This window comes from Odocoileus virginianus, chromosome 25, assembly GCF_023699985.2.
Source record: "Odocoileus virginianus isolate 20LAN1187 ecotype Illinois chromosome 25, Ovbor_1.2, whole genome shotgun sequence".
NCBI lineage: Eukaryota > Metazoa > Chordata > Mammalia > Artiodactyla > Cervidae > Odocoileus > Odocoileus virginianus.
In genome coordinates, this window is record NC_069698.1 from 13,558,178 (window position 1) to 13,578,376 (window position 20,199).

The 20,199-nt window shown below is 41.6% G+C and overlaps 1 protein-coding gene across 2 annotated transcripts in view; it reads left to right on the forward strand.

Annotated features, from left to right (window-relative positions):
- The window catches only part of GABRR3 (gamma-aminobutyric acid type A receptor subunit rho3), a 46,804-nt gene extending 35,006 nt beyond the window's left edge, over positions 1–11,798 (forward strand). For both annotated transcript variants that reach the window (XM_020879874.2, XM_020879876.2), the window contains exons 8-9: positions 3,643–3,839; positions 10,021–11,798. In XM_020879874.2, coding sequence (XP_020735533.2) covers positions 3,643–3,839; positions 10,021–10,323 — 500 coding nt within the window. In that variant the 3' untranslated portion in view covers positions 10,324–11,798. The remainder of the gene's footprint in view (positions 1–3,642; positions 3,840–10,020) is intronic.
- Positions 11,799–20,199: the final 8,401 nt, after the last annotated feature.

Below are 20,199 nucleotides of genomic sequence, written 5' to 3' on the forward strand. Positions count from 1 at the left end.
GTCATCTGTAGGCCGTCACGCCCTCACAAAGATCGATGTATGTAAACTGCATAACTCAGGACCACAATGCCCGAAGCATTCAACCAAAGCCTCCTTCCTTTGTCTAGTTCCCCCTCTGACTCCTAATCCAATGCCTTTGCATTGCATCCCATTTAATCCACTCAGAAGCTGAGATCATGCTGAAGCTCTTTCAGAGCTTTCTCTCTCACTGTCCGCCCATCCCCCAGAGGCACTGGAAGTCTGATCTGAGCTGTCTGTCAGTGACCACCTCTTTAGCCTTCTGCCAGTTCGGGAAACGCCATCTTTTCCTGGCATGGTGCCCCACACCCCTGACATTTGCCTCATCATGTGTGGCACTACATAGCCAATGAGGAACAAAAATAAACAATCCTTCCCTCACTGAAGGGCTCCTACGATCTCATATGTGATCTTGAGAATTAATAGAGGGGAGAAACCGCACAGCTCAGGGAAGTTGAGTCCCAGGGGCCAGACTAAGTATTGTCTCAATGCTTTCCTACCTATGCATAGCGATTTCAGTAGTTGGGAAGATAATTCTCTAATTCCAACACAAGCCCTTTCTTTGACTAAATACTCACTTCAAATAATACAAAACTCCTTTATTGCAGTGTTAACTTTAATGGGCTTAGAAGGAATACAATTTGTCAAGATTAATGTATTTCTAAGGGGCGGCTCAAGACGTAATAAGTGTGTTTAATGTAGCTGTAATACTCCTCACTCTAAATTCTATTGCTTTAGGAATTTATACATCAGTTTTCTCATCCTTTACTCCCTTCTCCCTGCTCCTTGCCCTCCCCATTTGCTTCTTTTAAACAGAAAAACCTAGAATGCTGGTTTAAAAATAAACTTACCATTATTTAGTTGGACTAAGCACCCTTTTAAAGAAAATGACTGCTAGTTTATTGCTATCTGCAAATATAAATGATCCAATCCCCTTTTATTGACTCAACAGTCATCAGTTTGAAATACATGACAACAGCATGTATTTGTGTGTGTTTCTAAACCCTATTGCATGTGCTAAGCCTCATGTTACTGTCACTGAAAAAAAATCAAGTTCTATCTTCCATATCTTCAAAACCCAGTAAGAGGAAACATTTTAAAAATTTATACAAATAAAGTAAACGACTAAACAGGAATGTTCATTTAGCATTTTCATAGTTTTACTAGTGAAATCCTGACAGAATAAGACTTCTGGCCTCTTGAAAAGCACAAAATACCTTCATGCTTCCTGACATAATTCTACACTCAGTTTTATAGCATCTTGTCTCAGAGATACTCCATATATAGAGACTGGTCTATAATCTTAAAAACAAAAGGAAGTTTCCTTTACAGGTTCAGAGTGAGAGGCCACAGGTTTGCATGAAGAAAATCATGGATTTGTATATTCAGAGAGAAGGTTTCAATTCTGCTCCTGACAAAATTTAGGCTAATCAGCCACTCTGCACTCATATTTCTTTTCTGCCATGTGTGGCTAATATTTACCTAGGTTTGTGGTGGGTAAACATTCAATAAAGGCAAACAAGTTGTACTTATTAACCTCAGCTTCAGCTGCACGTACACCCGCACCTTAATAAAAATGTCATAGCTCCTTGTTTACGCAGCAAGGAATGCTAACGGTATCCACCAACATGCAGACCGTTGACATGACCACTGCGGGGGAGACCTGAGACTCAGTGGGTCGGCGGCCTGGATGTAATGGTACCTGCTGGGGAAGCATCTAGCTTTCTTATTCTGGAGTTCCAATCCATGTGAAGCTGATATTTCGGGTCCTCCCACGGTGACGGTCAGATTGCCAAATTGCTTTGGTCTCCACCATCCACAGGAAAAAACTTAATTTGAACTGGAATAGCTCTGTAGCACTGTCATTGTCTTTGATATGGGCCTCCCTCAGATGAAAACCTTACAGAAGGATAGAATTTGGTGAAAAGGTAGGAATGTGTGGGTGAGGGCTGTCCACCTGCGGTGTCTGAACCTTTTAGGAGTAAATCACCATGTTCTTCCTGCTGTTTGGGACTCTGTCTGCTGACATTAAAATGTCCTCACAACTTATAAAAATCATTAAGGACTCCATTTGCACCTCCCTGGTGGGAAGTTAAGAAATAAAACCACACCAGCCATCATACATTTCAAATATTTACAATACTAGGCTTTCTCTCCAGGCAACACTCTTGCACCGTCCCTCTAAGAAATTAGTATAGACACAGAAGAGCTCTCCCGAAAGTTGTCATTTTTATTAAGGAAATCTCAGTCGCTCCCTTCTCCCTTGTCCCCCAGATTCTTGATCTCATTGCCTCTGATGCCCATTGCAGGGATGAAAGAAGGGAAAGGAAGAGAAGAAAAGGAAATGAAAGGGAAAGCAGTGAGAAGGGAATAATAGGGAAGAAGTGGGAACAATAGGAGACAGGATAACAGGAGGGGCGGGCAAAAAGTAACTGGTGTTTAGCAGCTGCTTAGTAAAGACTTATCGGAACCAAGCCTCCAGCACCACACTTTCAATCTGAGTCTCAGCTGAGCTATAATTTCAGTAACAAGGGACAGGGCGATAGCAATGACCATGGGCTGTGAGTATTCTGTGTGAAGGAAAACTACAGGGACAGCAATCTTTAACGCCGCTGAAGAACACTCCCTGGCCCACGGAAGATTTAAGATTGACATGAAGATACTTTCTTAACAGTAAAAGTTGTGACATGATGGGGAATAGGGGTGGAAATGGTTTTAGAATTAATTTCTTTTTCAGAAGAATTTTTTTCCTATGGCTGATTCATGTTGATGTTTGGCAGAAACCAACACAATTCTGTAAAGCGATTATCCTTCAATTTAAAGATACTTATTGGCGTATGGTTGCTTTCCAGTGTTCTGTTAGTTTCTGCTATATAGCACAGTGAGTCAGTTATACGTATATCCCCTCTTCTTTGGATTTCCTTCGCATTTAGGTCCCCGCAGAGCAGTTTCTCGTTAGTTATCTATCTTATTCATAGTATCAACAGTGTATATGTGTCTATCTCAACCTCCCAACTCATATTCCCCCCTTTCCCCCCTTGATATTCATGTTTGTTCTCTATGTCTGTGTCTCTATTTCTGCTTGCAACAATACAATAGAATATTACTCAGCCATACAAAGAAACAAAACTGGCTCATTTGCAGAGACATGGATGCACCTAGAGATGGTCATACAGAGTGAAGGAAGTCAGAAAGAGAAAAACAAATATCGCATATTAATGCATATGTGCAGGATCTGAAAAAATTGGTATAGACAATCTCAGAAGAATTTTTAAAAATGGAATACGTTTTTACTTTTCTGGGATGGTTAAAAGAGTCCCAGCTAAGAGTGGGAGCCATGAATCCTTAGGGACATGTCTGACTCTGGAAACTTTAGCTGGAGGGAAGGGGAATATCATGGACAGCGAGGCTGAGGGTAAGAAAAAGACCCAGGAAGAGAAACCCAAGGAGAGGTTCTGGCTTAGGCTCAAGCTGTACTCGGTTGACCTGCTGAGATTCCACGGCCCTCACACACCTGTGATCAGCAGATAGCGACCTGGAAATTGCCCCCCTGGTGTCCTCTGGCCCTGGACCCTGAAGCTGAATGGGGCTGTCACTGAGCTCCTCACTGTTCTTGCATGGCAGGAATCACCACGGTGCTGACCATGTCCACGATCCTCTCCGGGGTGAGTGCCTCCATGCCCCAGGTGTCCTACGTCAAGGCTGTGGACGTGTATCTGTGGGTCAGCTCCCTCTTTGTCTTCCTGTCGGTCATTGAGTACGCAGCTGTGAACTACCTCACCACCGTGGAAGAGCGGAGACGATTCAAGAAGACCGGGAAGGTACTGCCTTGCTTTCACTGCTGGATCCTTTTTGGAATGTGAAGAAGGCTATCCTCATCCACTCCCTCTCCTGGCAGTATTGCAACCCTTGTATGAAGTTCGTGTAACTTGGCAGAATGCAAGTTCATGACGAATGATCTTGAACTTTACCCTTTCTGCTCTGTGCTGGCTGGTTTTCTTGGCCTCCCAACGGAAGGTTTTGCCGGGAGGTTTTCTGTATGAGGAATTTCTCGCATTGCACTCCCCTCCAGTGACTCTAGCCCTCGAACAGAAGGGGTTGGTGTACAAATCATGTCCCTTCATGGAGATGATGGTGATGATGGTGTGTATGTGTGTGTTAGTCAGTCAAACCTGTCCGACTCTCTGTGGCGCCATGACCTGCCAGGCTCCTCTATCCATGGAATTCTCCTGGAAGGAATACCAGAATGGGTAGCCTTTCCTTTCTCCAGGAGATCTTCCTGGCCCAGGGATTAAACCAGGTGTCCTGCACTGCAGGCAGATTCTTTACCATCTCAGCCACTAGGGAAGCCCAGTGATGATGATCGCTAACGTTTAATGAGTGTTTCCTATCTGTTGGCTTTGTGCTAACCACTCAACATATTATATTACCTCATTCTCACTGTAACCCAAAGAGGTCAGTACTTTATCGCCTTCATTTTACAGAGGTGAAGTGGGAGCAGTTGGGGAGTAACTTGTCCAGGGTCACGCAGCTTAAGAGGAATCAGGATGTGCTTCTGGAGCTTTCCGACTCCAAAGGGTGTGCTCTCAACCAGTAGATGATAGATCTCCACCAAGAGCTAGGATTTATTTTTCTTTTCTTGCCACTCAGGTGAGTGGTAGAGCATAAAAGAAGGTTCTCCTCTTCATCATATACAGGGAACAAGGTGCCTTCTGGGTCCTAAGTGTTGGCACATACTTCTTGTGACATTGCTTTATCAATCTGGATTGATTGATCTCTACCTGCTTCATTCACAAAGGGTTGGGGCACCAATCTCCTGTTGTTAGGAGAACTGAAACATGCTATTTTACTTCAGAAACCTAGCGGATCAAATTAATATGTGTGTATTCATACATACATACACACAAATTAATCTGATACACATGTATATGTGTTGTTGTTGTTGAGTCGCTAAGTCATATCCAGCTCTTTGCAAGCCCATGGACTGCAGCACTCCAGACCTCCCTGTCCTTCACCATCTTCCAGAGTTTGCCCAAGTGCGTGTGCATTGAGTCAATGATGCTATACAACCATCTCACCCTCTGCTGTCCTCTTCTCCTTTTGCCTTCAATATTTTCCAGCACCAGGGTGTTTTCCAATGAGTTGATTCTTCGCATTAGGTGGCCAAAGTATTGTATATGGCCAAAGTGTGTGTGTGTGTGTGTGTGTGTGTGTAGTGTGTATATATATATTCATATGATGTGTATATATAAATATGCAATAATTTTAATGTAATATATTCACACTTGTTTAAGAAGAAATTCTTAAATGAGTATTTATACACACCAAAACATTATTTAATATTTTTTATACTTCTACTGAGATTATTTCATCCTTTTTAAAAAAGAACAGTTTTATATCCTCTTCTTGAACTGAACCCTCATATTGGCTCCATGATGTGGGCCTTAGAGAGGTTATTATCTCTATTTTTAAACTGAAACAGAAGCGTTTTAGTGAAGTGATTTGCCCAAAGATCCACAGCCAACAGACCTGCAATTGCAATTCAGATCGCCGATAATGCTACTTCATTTTTAAAATTTCATATCCTTTGAGTCAAAGCTGTAATGGAAGCTAATTTTGCTTCATCAGAGATTCTTTAGTTCCTTTTGTCGACAGCATGGAAGTAGGTGTCTCTGTCACATACACGCCCACAGTGACTGCTATGCAGGTGTGAGGAAATCAGATTTTAGACAAGCATGCAGTGATCAGAATGCACACCTCACCTGGGATTTGTTAAGATTCTCGCTCAGTAGGTCTGGGTGGGAGCTACGAGTCTGCATTTCTAAGATGGCTCAGACTCCGCTGATCCACAGCCACGCTGTGAACAGCAATGATTAGGTAAGCTGTGAAGTGAAAGAGAAAGCTGTAATGAGGAAAAGAATTTTGTTCTTTTTTTATTTTGTTTTGTCTTTATGTGGGGAGTAGTTTCTTTCCTGAAGAAAGAGGCACTACAGTGATTTTGGCCACCTGTATCTAGTCCTTTGACTCCCAAATACCTACATCTTTGCCTTCTCACCCTTACCCCCACCACCCCCACCAGAACATCTGTGCTCACATAACCTGAATTTTTTTCACTTGATAAAGTTGTACACAAACTTCTGTGTACCACAGAAGAGATTCTTTTGAGTTAATAAGCATCATTCACTTTAAAAGATATTTTTTATTTTTAATTGTAGTAAAATGCACATAACATAGAACTTGCCATCTGAATTGTTTTTAAGTGTACAGTTTGGTAGTATTAAGAATATTTACATTGTTGTATACAACCAATCTCCAGAAAGTGTTCGCCTTGCAAAACTGAAACTCTGTACCCATTAAACAACTCCCCATTTCCACTCCCCCCACCCAACCTCTGGAAACCACCATTCTAAGCCTCCTTCAAAGGTGCAGTTATCTCAAAAAAGAGTCCTACTTGCTCTTCATATGTTTGTGGGACAGAGGAAAGAGCACAGATTTGGAGTCAGAAGTGATGCCAAAATTAACAGCTTAGCTCAGTATCCCAGACTGTCTCATTCTGTATTTGCAAAAACGTGGAATTTCTCCTCTATGACCTTGTTGTGAAGATCAAGTGTTATAATAAATGCACCTGAAATTTTTGCAAACTGTATCACACTACACAAATGTCACGTTCTTATTGTGACTAGTGCCCAGAGCATATGCTCTGAAGGAGTAGCAGTTTTGGGAACAGGCTGTTTGAGATCATCTTTAAAGAGATCTTTAAAGGACTGGGGTGCTCCGGTGAGACACAAGGAAGAAAGATCTATCTGAAGGTTTGAGGGCTAATCGATGATACCTCTCCTATCTGTAGCTCAGTTGGGAAACCAGTTTGAGGGAGAGAGAGATGTAGCAGCCAGACAGATGGATGTGATGATCTTACCTTTGTTACTGGTAAAGTAGTTTGGAGAAAGTGCCTTAGATCTGTGAGCCAGGGGGATCCCACTAATATTTCATCCCTGTATTCAATGTACTTACTCTCCTTGATCATGGGAAAATTTTGGTGATTCAGGATTTCTCTGTAGGGACAGTCTCCTTTACCTCATTTCAGAGAATAAACCTGGACAGCAATGCAGATCCAACAGTAACTCCAAAGGGGCTAAGGCACACATGCTGGTTCCCTCCTCCAAACCCATCAGGTGGAGTGATTGAGGAGTGACGGGAAAGACCAGGAGTGTTAGGCTATAGACGCCTCCCTGTGAAACCGTGAAAGAGTCTGCCTGCAGTGCAGGAGATGTGGGCTCGATCCCTGGGTCAGGAAGATCCCCTGGAGAAGGAAATGGCAACCCACTCCAGTATTCTTGCCTGGGAAATCTCATAGACAGGAGCCTGGTGGGCTACAGTCCTGGGGTTACAAGTTTAGACACAACTTAGTGACTAAACCACCACTAGCACCAAGCAGAGCTCATTTCTTACCAACCCCATCACCACCATCACACACCTGTCCCAACCACCACCCCATCACCACCCCATCACCACCATCACACCTGTCCCAACCACCCCCCAACACCACCCCATCACCACCATCACACACCTGTCCCAACCACCCCCCAACACCACCCCACCACCACCATCACACACCTGTCCCAACCACCCCCCCAACACCACCCCATCACCACCATCACACACCTGTCCCAACCACCACCCCATCACCACCATCCACACCTGTCCCAACAACCCCCCAACACCACCCCATCGCCACCATCACACACCTGTCCCAACCACCCCCCCAACACCACCCCATCACCACCATCCACACCTGTCCCAACCACCCCCCCAACACCACCCCATCACCACCGTCCACACCTGTCCCAACCACCCCCCATCCCAGCCCCCAGACACCAAGAGCTGGGAGAACAGCCAGGGCCATGGAAAATCTGTCCCTAGTGTTGACCTTTGCCCAGAAAGGAGAAAGGTAGGTATTAATATTTTATTTCTTATTCCTTCACCCAAATGTTTTCCTAATTCTAGGACTTGGAATTCAGTCTAAGACACTCAGATCTACACTTTAGCTATAATATGCCTTAGTTATGTGCTTATTTGTATGCTGGAGAGAAAATAATAAAGACCAGTTCAAAAGCTCTTTCTGTTGAAACAGCCAACTCACCTCCTTGTGGAAATTAGCAGCCTGCTGGTAAATTGTGCACTTAATCAGTTTTAGAGGTCTAAGTGATCATAATGGAGAAAGAAAATGGTACCCTTGTTTTTCATAGCAGAGTCTCTCTTTTCTTAACGTGCTGATGACATTTTGGGGACTTTCCTGGTGACTCAAATGGTAAAGAAGCCGTCTGCAATGCAGGAGACCCTTGTTTGACCCCTGGGTTGGGAAGATCCCCTGGAGTAGGAAATGACAGCCCACTCCAGTATTTGCCTGAAGGATTCAACGGACAGGGGAGCCTGGTGGCTACAGTCCATAGGGTCACAAAGAGTTGGACATAACTGAGCATAGCACCACAGTGACATTTTTCTTAAGATAAAAGTGTGGATGCTCAGTGAGACGACTCAGCAGTGTTCTGGGTGGCTAGCAAAATCACCAAGGGGACTATACATAGTTATTCTATCCTCCGATCCAGAGTTGAATATATTATTAATGTTATTGTTGGCTATTGGTTAGTAATTCAATCTTGATGCTATTTCATGTTTATTTTACCCATTTTCATCTTACTATGGAAAGTTTCCGGGACTAAAACAAAAAGGGACAACATAACTCAAATATGGTTCACTGGTTAGTTTACTGATTGCACAATATCATCCCTATGTGTCTTGAATTCAGTAAATTATTAGGCTTTTGAGTCAATACAAATGAAATACACGTTTTGGCAGAATTTACTCTGCAGCCTCCGATTGGAATTCAGAGTACTTTCATCCAACAGTAGCCTGTCCATATTTGTTCATTTTTAAACCTCCCTATAGATCAAAAAGAGATTTTGTTTTCTCGGAAAGCAATTAGTCATAGGTGCTTCTGGGACCCAGCTCTGTACCAGAAAAGAAAAATGAAGTCACTGTCCGACTCTTTGTGACCCCATGGACTGTAGCCTACAGGCTCCTCCATCCATGGGATTTTCCAGGCAAGAGTACTGGAGTGGGTTGCCATTTCCCTCTCCAGGGGATCTTCCTGACCCAGGGATCGAACCCGGGCCTCCCACATTGCAGGCAGAGGCTTTACCATCTGAGCCACCAGGGGAGCCTCTGTCCCAGGGAGAACCACTATCTCCCTCAGAATAAAACCTTCAAGAAATATAGTACTTACACTCAGTCAGGCAGTGGAGCCAGAAAGCAGTGATAATTCACTCCTTAAAAAAAAAAAAGCCAATTTCAACTTGTTTAATTGAGCTGTGTTAATAACATTTAAAGGCACTTTTCAACGAAAGTGGGAAGGCTTGACCAATTTTCATTTTGAAAGAGCAGGAAAAATCATCGGCTACCTCCATCCCACATTCAAGCATAAATGGATCACCAGATGCTATTATTCTGTTTGGGGGAAAAAAAAAACACAGATTAAGCATGCTGCTGTGTTTTTTCTAAAAAGGAAAACTACATTGAAAAACAAGTCCATTTAGTTGATACATCATATTCCAATTCACACTACTCAGAAACAGAAAGAAACACCTGAAACAATGTTGCCTCTCAGGGAAACAAACATTGAGTGTTACAGTCTATTAGGCCAGGACTAAATCAGAAAACATTTTCAATTACAGTTGTGGTACATTTATTTGTGTAATGCTCAAATATTTGTATAATGTGCGCTCCTTAAATCCATATTAAAAATGGATGTCTAAGATGATGTTTTCCATTTATGATGAAAATGACTTTTAATCAGATACCAGGAGCAAAACAAGTTTTACTCTTTTAGCAAAGCATTCTTTGTATTTATTCAAACTGTTTTAAAAATCTGATTGTTTAGATTTTGACTGTAATTCCTTCTCCTAAAACCATATTCATGACTTACTAATAAAGTCTTTTTGTTAGATTTCTAGAATGTACAGTATTGAGGCAACTCAAGCCATGGCCTTCGATGGTTGTTACCATGACAGTAAGACTGACATGGACCAGACTTCCTTTTCACTACACTCAGAAGAGGATGCCTTGCAAGCAAGATGCATAAGCAACCTCAGTGCAGATTCACCTCGGATAAAGAGGAGAAAATCCTTAGGAGGGCAGGTTGGTAGAATCATTCTGGAGAACAACCATGTCATTGACACCTATTCAAGGATTTTATTTCCCACTGTGTACATTACGTTTAATTTGTTCTATTGGAGTATTTATGTTTGAAGAGGAAATCCCAATTGATAAAATTTGTTTGGAGTCAGATTATGTTAAAAACAACAACAAAAACCACCAACTCTTACCTATAAATTGGATGGTGCCAGATTAAACTAGAGTCAGCCAATCACCTGTCCTGTCCTAAAGAAAATGTCAAAGTTGACTGATTTACATCAAGGAAAGAGTTTAAGGTCTTAGGAGAATTTGGCTCTATCAGTAAGGGTCACAGGCATACACAGTATAGAAAACCAATTTCCATAGGGAAGGGCTTTGTACCTACCTTATCTGGAGTCTCCTTGCTTTCTAAATGTAAATTATCTGCATTTGAGTGAAAAATTAAGCTAGACTATGCCCATGGTGGCTCAGACGGTAAAGCATCTGCCTACAATGCAGGAGACCCACTTTTAATCCCTGGGTCAGGAAGATCCTCTGGAGAAGGAAATGGCAACCCACTCCAGTACTCTTGCTCGGAAAATCCCATGGATGGAGGAGCATTGTAAGCTACAGTCCATGGTGTCACCAAGAGTCGGAGACGACTGACTTTTCACTTTCAGTAAAAACTTTTCAATGCCAATAATTCAGGGCGGCTCTGCTCCTTAGTGCTAGCAGCTGTCAGATTCCCTGGCAGTACTGGATCTTTCTGAGGAAGAACATTAGCATCAAGGTGGCACCATGGACTCTCAGACAGCTGAGATCCTCATGAAGAGATTCCTTCTTCCGTCTCCGATCACGTCTTTTATCCTATTTTACTATTGTTTCATGCATTATTGACGCGAAGCAGGATACAAAGTCTAAACGTCAGTCTTCCCATCCTAATATTAAGTTGATATTACACATTAATTTTCAATAATAGCATCTTGTAGTTATAGCTTTCATACCTTTTTGGAGGTATTTAATTAGTTACCTTTGTTTACCAAATGTTTATTGACCTCCTACATGTGCTGGGTACTTTATTAAGTGTCATATATACTAAAAGAATGAATACAAAATGACATTCCTGCCATCGGTCAATGCACAGCAGAGTAGGAACAGTGAAATGGCAGCTATAATAAATAATAAATATGATGGATGCTAAAGCAGAGGTATATGTACTGTGCTACCGAGGTTCTGTGAAAGGGATGCCAAAAGAACATCCACAATGGGATGTGGACTCTTAATTTATAAACTATTGAAGATACTTCCAGACATGGGGTTGAGTGGAAAACACTGAATGAAATTTATGTATCCTGTAGCGATCTTTAGTAACTTTGGTTGAACTAAGTAAATAGGGTCAGGTGGGTATTAAATAAACATTTGGTAAGTAGAAAAAATCTCCAATGATCAGCATTCATTTTGTAGATGAACAGTGTGCATGTTTTCATGTTGAGTTTTTGTGAAAAAGATTCCATTTAGAGATAAGCTCTTGATAGGAGGTATGGAATATTTCTCATCCTATTTTGATTTCTGGGATTGAATTAAGGGAAATAAACAGTGTATTACTTTCAGGTGTCTTGCCATTTATTTTTTAATGATAAAGTGAACTAAAATTATTTGAATTATTTTATGCCAGGTGAAGAGACAAATAACGCCCTACTTGTTTACCGAAAACATTGGTTTTGGTTCTCTATTATTAATGACATAATGTTCTAAAAACTTATTTTCCTCTTGGGTGCAAATTCTTTTTCTATTATGATTTCCCTCATGGGCAGGCTAATTTGGGGGTATTTCATTCTATTTTCTTAATAAAACTCTCCAATTCTTTCAAAACTTTCTAAGGATTTTATTTTTTTAGGAAACTGTCCAGAGTTGAGCTAGTTTAATTTATTTTAAAACTTTCTCTATTTGATTGGAGATAGACAATAAATAAAATTAAAAAACCCACTATTAAATAGTTTTTAAGCATGACTTAAAAGGGATAATATTTTCTAGGATTATATTTTCAAAATGTAAAACAGATTAATATCCTAAGTGGATCTTTGAGAATTTATAGCTATTATTTAAGCAAAATACTATAGTTGGATTAACATTTCTGCTTCTGATATACTCTGTATATAATTGATGCCCCCCCCAAAAGAGAGAGACAAATCTACAAATGAACAAAGCAGATCTACACAGTTCCCTTCTGACTCTCTAGTTTTTCAGATTTTGCCTCCTTTCTTCTATTTGAACTGTAGCATTCAGGACATCTAATGCTTCCCTTGGGCATATTCATTTCACAATTTAAAATCAAATGCATCATTGAATACATTTGGCAATCTAGACTAGAAAAATGAGTCTCTATCACACTGCATTTATACTCGGCATTCCTCTTGAGGACCGTTAATGCACAATTGTTGGCCAACCAAACGTAACTTTTGTTAATGTCTAGAAACAGAGACATTTTATTTTTCAGTAATAAATGTCTAAAATATATTTGCTGCTCAAGAGAATTATTAGTGCGTTCAGAGTAAGCTGCTAGGATTTTAGCTCGTTTTCTTTTCAGATCAGTGACTTCTTGATAACAGTCAGGACAGAGCTCTTTCTGTGAGTTTCATTTCTGCTGGGGAGCAACAGGGTTTCTGGGTTTGGTTCTTATTTCATGAAAAATGAAGTCACACTTACCTGGGAAATCTGTGAGTGACAGACAGCATATAATGGTTACCTCATTGTGATTTTCACTTCATTTACTGATTACAGTCTGGAGCAGACTGTGTGTGATTGTTCGCTGAGGGGATAAGCTTGGATAAAATAGGAGGATTTCAGAAAATAAGTTGCTTTCCAAGCTTAAGAAAAAGCCAGCCAGCTCTATAAACTGACTAAATTTAGAAACAGGCTATTTTATAAGGATTGTGTTAAAAAAACCTATGAGCAGATATATTTTAACTTTATTGGTTTTTTTCCTGATTACAAAAGAAATACAATTTTATTATAAAAATTAAAAACACCAATCAGCAAACAAAATCCACTTTAAGTTTTCACTTTAATGAATATTCTTAGAGTTTTTCTATGCATAACATTATATATTTCTAACAAAATCATTTTGTATGCATTTTCATTTATTAATGTAAACCCTTATGTCATGGGCTTACATTGTGGCTCAGCTGGTAAAGAATCCACCTGCAATGCGGGAGACCTGGGTTCGATCCCTGGGCTGGGAAGATCCCCTGGAGAAGAGAAAGGCTACCCACTCCAGTATTCTGGCCTGGAGAATTCCATGGACTGTATAGTCCATGGGGTTGCAAAGAGTTGGACACAACTGAGCGACTTTCACTCACTCACCTCATACCAAACACTGTTGGGGATACAGTAACCGAAGAGGGATAACTCCCTGACTTATTAAACATACATTCTGTTTGAAAATGTGTCTAAACTGTGCTCTTTTTAGCCAGGTTTTCTTCCTTGGATTATAAGCAATATTTTTTTCAATTTGTTTGATTTTTTTCATTGACAGCTATGCCATTCTCCCCCCTCCCCTACCCCTCCAGCCAAACTCATCTTTATTTGCAGAGAACAGCTCACTGAATGAGGATACCACCTTTTACTTCACCCATCTCCTATGGGACATTTGCTTTATTTTCCACTGTATGCTGTTATAATGGGTTGCAATTAGCAACATAAAAAATATTTATGTGACATTATTTTAGAAACAAATGAAGTTTCTAGCCATATCTAAGTTTCAGCATTTATTCTCTTTGTAGAATCCCTGTTTGCTATTAGAATCTGCCGTGTCAGACTCACCTATCTATCTGGAAGCACTCGGGTATAGATTACTGTCACTGAAAGAACTTTTTATTTTTAGTTCATTTTTTTCCCCCAAAGCAGAGCCCTCATGTATATCCCCTGACATGCCCTGTGTATAAAAGAAGTTTCAGTATTGTATAAAATACTTACATTAAAGCAGTCCAATTTGTTGGAATCTGGCTTCCTTCCATGATTTTATTGCTGCCATAAACCATCTTTGTAAGTAGGAAAACAATGGAGATTACAAACAGTTGCCTATGAGTTGCTACAAAATCATAGTTTATGGTACATTGTCTTAATCCTTGCAAGCGGGTGAGTTTTCATGAATGAGATTTCTCGTTTTGTTCTGTGCCACTCATAAGCCTGTTCAAATCACACACATAAATGCACATGTACCTTTTTTACATAAAGATTAATGAGGAAAATAATTATATCTACTTCTATTTTATGCTGAAGGTCAAAATTTCAATGAGATTAAGTAACATCCTCAAAGAAGCAAGAGAAGGAGGCAGTAAGGAAATTGCTATTTCAACTAAAATTCTATACCTGGTGCTCCTGTTATTTCCGGGCAGGAACTTAGGCAAAACAGTCAGTTACATTCCCAACGATCTCACTTGTGATGGAGCCACCCACTCTCTTCTTATAAACACTGTTTTAAAACACTAGATCAAACTGTAAAGTCCTGCCTAATTTCCAAGTCCTGTTGTTGTTCACTCGGTAAACTGTGTCCAACTCTTCTGAACTGCAGTGTGCCTGGCTTCCCTGTCCTATCTCCCTGAGTTTGCTCAAACTCATGCCCATTGAGTCAGTGATGCTATCCAACCAGCTCATCCTCTGTTGCCCCCTTCTCTCTTCTCTTGCCCTCCATGTTTCCCAGCATCAGGGTCTTTTCCAGTGAGATGGCTCTTTGCATCAGGTGGCCAAAGTATTGGAGTTTCAGCTTCAGCATCAGTCCTTCCAATGAATATTTAGAGTTGATTTCCTTTAGAATTGATTGGTTTGATATCTTTGCTGTCCAAGGGATTCTTAAGTCTTCTCCAGCACCACAGTTCAAAAGCATCAATTCTTTGGCGCTTGGCCTTCTTTATGGTCCAACTTTCACATCCATACATGACTACTGGAAAAACCATACCTTTAACCACATGGACCTTTGTTGGCAAAGTGGTCTTTGCTTTTTAAAATGCTGTCTAGGTTTGTCATAGTTTTTCTTTAAAGTATCAAGTGCCTTTTAATTTCATGACTGAAATCACTGTCTGCAGTGATTTTGGAGCCCAAGAAAATTAAAGTCTGTCACTGTTTCCACTTTTCCCCATCTATTTGCCATGAAGTGATGGGACGGGATGCCATGATCTTGGTTTTTTGAGTGTTGAGTTTTAAGCCAGCTTTTTCACTTTCCTCTTTCACCTTCATCAAGAGGCTCTTTAATTCCTCTTCACTGAGATCTGCATATATATATCTGAGGTTGTAGATATTTCTCCCAGCAATCTTGATTCCTGCTTGTGAGTCATCCAGCCCAGCATTTTGTATGATGTACTCTGCATATAAGTTAAACAAGCAGGGTGACAAGCCTTGTACTCCTTTCCCAGTTTGGAACCAGTCCATTGTTCCATGTCCAGTTCTAACTGTTGCTTCTTGTCCTGCATACAGGTTTCTCAGGAGGCAGGTATGATGGTCTGGAATTCCCATCTCCTCAAAGTCCTATCACTTTCCAATTGCAGTTTGACTTCCCTAAATTTGATAAAGAACTTGAATATCTTTTTCCCTCTTGTAAAGAAGTTATGAGAGACAAAATGCATGGAATAATTAAGGAGATGGTTTTTTTTTAAGGCTATTGCAATAGGAAGGATATTCATAATTAGGAACATCTCAAAGAAAAGGAAGGGGACCGAGAAATCCAAAGAGAGCTATAAACAAGAGAGAAACAAGAGAGTCATATCCACTGAGGAAAGGGAATGGTGGGGGTTAACTCGGAATGGATGAAAGCAAGGTGGCCATTTCTCAGAAAATAAAATGGTGTGGGTGGGTTTCAACCTTTGCTATACTTTGCAAGAACACAGGAGCTGCAGAAAATGTTCAGCATCATCAGGTGTTCTTCAATCCCCTGCTTAATCGTAATGCTTTTGGTCAACGATGGGGCCAAAAGTGATGACAGATTTCACAGTCACTGGGAAAAAATTACCAGTTTTCTTTTCAATATATTGCTACCTAATTTGTTTTAGGGAAAAAACTGGACTGTGTTTTATTATCAGGTCTTTTGAAGGATGAGCTATTACTTTTAAACCTAGGATCAATGTACAAACTTATTTGTACAAGAGTGCTTCAAAGGCTTCCTACAAAATTGTGCTACTTAGCTGATCACTTCTTGCCTTAGGCAGTCAAAAGTAGATGAAGTTATAATGTCTTTACCAACTATTTTTAAACCTAGTGTGAATTAATAAGGCTTTCTGAGATTGACATGCAAGCCTGTATCCTTTAAAAGTGGCATATACGTTCTAATAGCTCCAAGAAAACTAGCTGAACAAGGCATCTGAAGAAAGGAAGTTCTTGCATCCACACTGATTTCTTCTCTTCTTCAGAGAGCATTAATGCAGGTGTTTCAAGCATTTTGCACTTTAATAAAGAAGTGTTATTAACACCACTCATTAAATACATTTTTAGAGCTATCATACCACCCCAAAATAACTTAAAATATGTTTTGTTAATTAGATGTATCTTGAATGAGGTCATATTTAAATGGTGAATCAAGGTGAAAGGAGGCTCGCTTGGATCATGATAAACACCTTTTAAATAAATATGCAATTCAGGTAGACAGAAAAGAGAAGGCTTTGTGAAAGCAAGCTCTAATAATTTAATATGACCTGTAAAGATAATATGAATTTGATGTAGGAGAGAAAAATAAAACAAAGGAAAGGCCAAGGTGGAAGCTAAAAATGTGATTGATCCATAAAACGAACTCTTTAAAGTCCCATATATCTTGGGGAAAGATTTGGATTTGAATGTAGAGTTAATTATCTTTGATTATTTTGGATGATATCCTGGTCTAGATCGATGCAATCAGATAGCTATTGCTCATTTGAACAAAAAATGATGTGTCTTTGGGTAATCAAAACAATTCAATTACATGACGGTCACCAAGCAATCAATACAATATGCCATCTTGATGCAAATAACCCATTTCAAATTACTTTTATGATTTTATCATTTACCCCTTTTATACAGTGATTTTACTGGTGGGAAATTTCCAGTGAGTTCCACTTGGTTACCATTTATCACATTGTTGAACCATAGCTTTATGTGAAACAATTGGAACTTGGAGGTACCAGCAGAAAATGGCTGTATTTTGCATCAGTCATTATTAAGCACGCTTTATTGGTGATTCCTTCTCTGCCGCTTGCTGACTTCTCGGGTGAATTCCATTGCCTCTTGGATACTTTGAATTGTCAATCAATCCAGTCAGTCAGTCAACAAGCATACAATACACACACCAAACATTCACTTTGATAACAGCGACACTAACTTTAGCTGATTAGTGATACTAATCAGCATAGACTGATTCAGGTCTGTTTTCCCTCCTGCCAGCTCAGGCCTGCACCCTGAATTGAGGAAACTGTCCAAGGAATAATATAGTATCTGCTCTTTCATACCTCCCTGCCTCCCACCCTCCTCCCATTCCACCAGGTTCAGGGGCCAGGAATGGATGGGGAGGAACCGGGAAAGAACTGACAAGTTTACTGAAATGATATGTCTTTGAGCTGACTTTGTTGATGTCCTCTGGGTAGCAGGCAGGGCCTGCCTCTTGGGCAGACAACCAGCGCCCTCACACAGGGCCTTACCCTTGGAGTTTAAGTGGCTATCAAGTGGCTATCTTGAAATTGTGAATAACATAATCTTTGACTCTGTTTTTGAAGGGAAGTCTTTTGGAACAACTAGCATGTACCAGGCTTGGCACGTGCCCCTCTGCCTCCCACCTGTGAGATCGGTTCTGGACCTTGCTTTCCCAGACTCCCCTCCCAACCCCCATCCCCATGGCAACCAATGTCCCTGGCTTCCCTCTGCCTCGGGAGAGGCAGGTACACAGACCCGGGGTGGGAGGGGGAGTTGGACGGGGTGCACATCCCACGCCCTGTAACTGCCCTGGGCTGGCAGGGCCATGGTGTGTTTGGAGGGTGAGTGGACTGGGGCAAGTCTCTAACCACCCCGTCCAGGCAAGGAGTGTGCCCCCCGTGGAAGGTGGCAGTCTTCAGCTGGTTTGCTGTGGGTTGGGGCTGTGACCAGTGCCCCAGGGATTGGTTTCCCCACGCCTGGCCAGGGCACAGCAGTGTGGGACCAGTATTTAACAGGTGGGAGAACTCGACACCTGTGAGGCGGGTGCTCCTGTGCATATGTGGCTCCAAGAAGCACTGAAGCGTCCTCCTGCGTGTCTGCACTCACCTTTCAAGTTTTCCTATGCTCCCAAGAACAAGGCATTAAATACTGCAACTTGAAAACAGGACCATTGTTTAAGAGAGAGAGAGGAGGCCAAAGAAAGGAACCGTTTTAACTCTGACTATCCTTAATGACACTTTGCCCCTACCTTGGACTTCTCTGGCGGCTCAGACAGTAAAGGATCTGCCTGCAATGCAGGAGACTCGAGCTCGACACCTGGGTCAGGAAGATCCCCTGGAGAAGGGAATGGCTACCCACTCCAGTATCCTTGCCTGGAGAATTCCATGGACAGAGGAGCCTGGTGGGCTACAGTGTATGGGGTCACAAAGAGTCAGACACAACTGAGTGACTAACACTTTCACTTTACTCCTTCCTTCGGGAGAAGCAGCTCCATGCTTTCATTTCACACTGAGCTCCACCAATTATATAGCTGGCCCTGATAACAGGTGTTCAAATGTTGAAGTTTTCAAGTGATGCAGGCAAAGATTCTTTTGGCGGTCTACACATTGGGGTGCATTGACATTAACCCTGAGACCGCTGACTGACCTCCTGTGGCCCCATACCTCCTTTCCGGCCCATGCCAGTGGACCCCTCTGCCTCTTAATGCTTGGCCTTCATCACCTGCTACGTCACTCTCTTTGACAGGGTGCCATCCAGATGTACCAAACCCAGGTACTTTGCACAGCACCCACTCCACCCAGAAGATGCTTAATGGTCCTCGACTTGACAAAGGATGCTAGAGGTGCACTTGGGCCTCAGAGCGCTGCCCCCTCCTTCAGGATCCTCCAGGCAAGAAGCAGCCATCTGGGTTTCTGTTCACAAGGCATTCCCTCAACTCCACAGGCACGACTCAGGGATCCAAGACCTTTGTAAACACACTGGCATCTCCTCTGATTGCAGATCAGCACAGCCCACAGCTCAGCAAACAGCCAGCTGCTCAGGATGGCCTGTGGATGCCCCAGGTCTCTCTGTTGGCTCAGGAGTCCCTGCCAGTTGTCTTGGGGGAGGAAGGGAAATGCTACCGCAATCTCTGCTATGCTGATGCACAATCTGTCCTTCAGTTTCCAGTCTTTATATACTGTGACTGGGTGCTGCTCATGGAACCTGTTCAGGCCTTTTCGGTGAGTCCTACAGGGCAGTACCGAGCACCTCCTCCTGAGAACTGTGGCGTGTAACTGCACGATAGTATGAAGTTAAGCACTGGGTGGGGGCTACTACTAAAGTAGTGGTTCACCACAGAGAAACTGTGTAGGGTCTAGAGACATTTTCAGCTGTCACAACTTCGTGTGGGTACCACTAGCATCTAAGGGGTAGAGGCTAAGGATGCTGCTATAATGCAGGTCATCTCCATACAAGAAAGAATTATTGGCCCCAAATGTCAGCAGTGCCCACAGTAAGAAAGCTTGCCTTTGGCTAATAACTTAGTCTCCTGGTACCTCCTTTTCCTCCCATGCAAAATGAGATAACTGTAGCATTCTTCTCGTAGATTTTTTATGGATTAGTAAATTTGAGTATACAGTTTTTAAAAGTGCCTGGGAGATGGTATGTGCTCAACAATGGTAGATGTCTCCTGTTTTAGGGCTTTCGTTGAAATTTCAAGTAAAACTTTCATTAGGTATACGCCTATACAAGTTATTTCATCACAGTTTATGCATTCATTTTTGGAAATATTCGTTATTGTTAGTTTTGACAAGCATAAGATAAGGGTATAAGTTGTTCCCATTGGCTTGTCACTTGACCATCAGAAACAGCTCTGGTCTC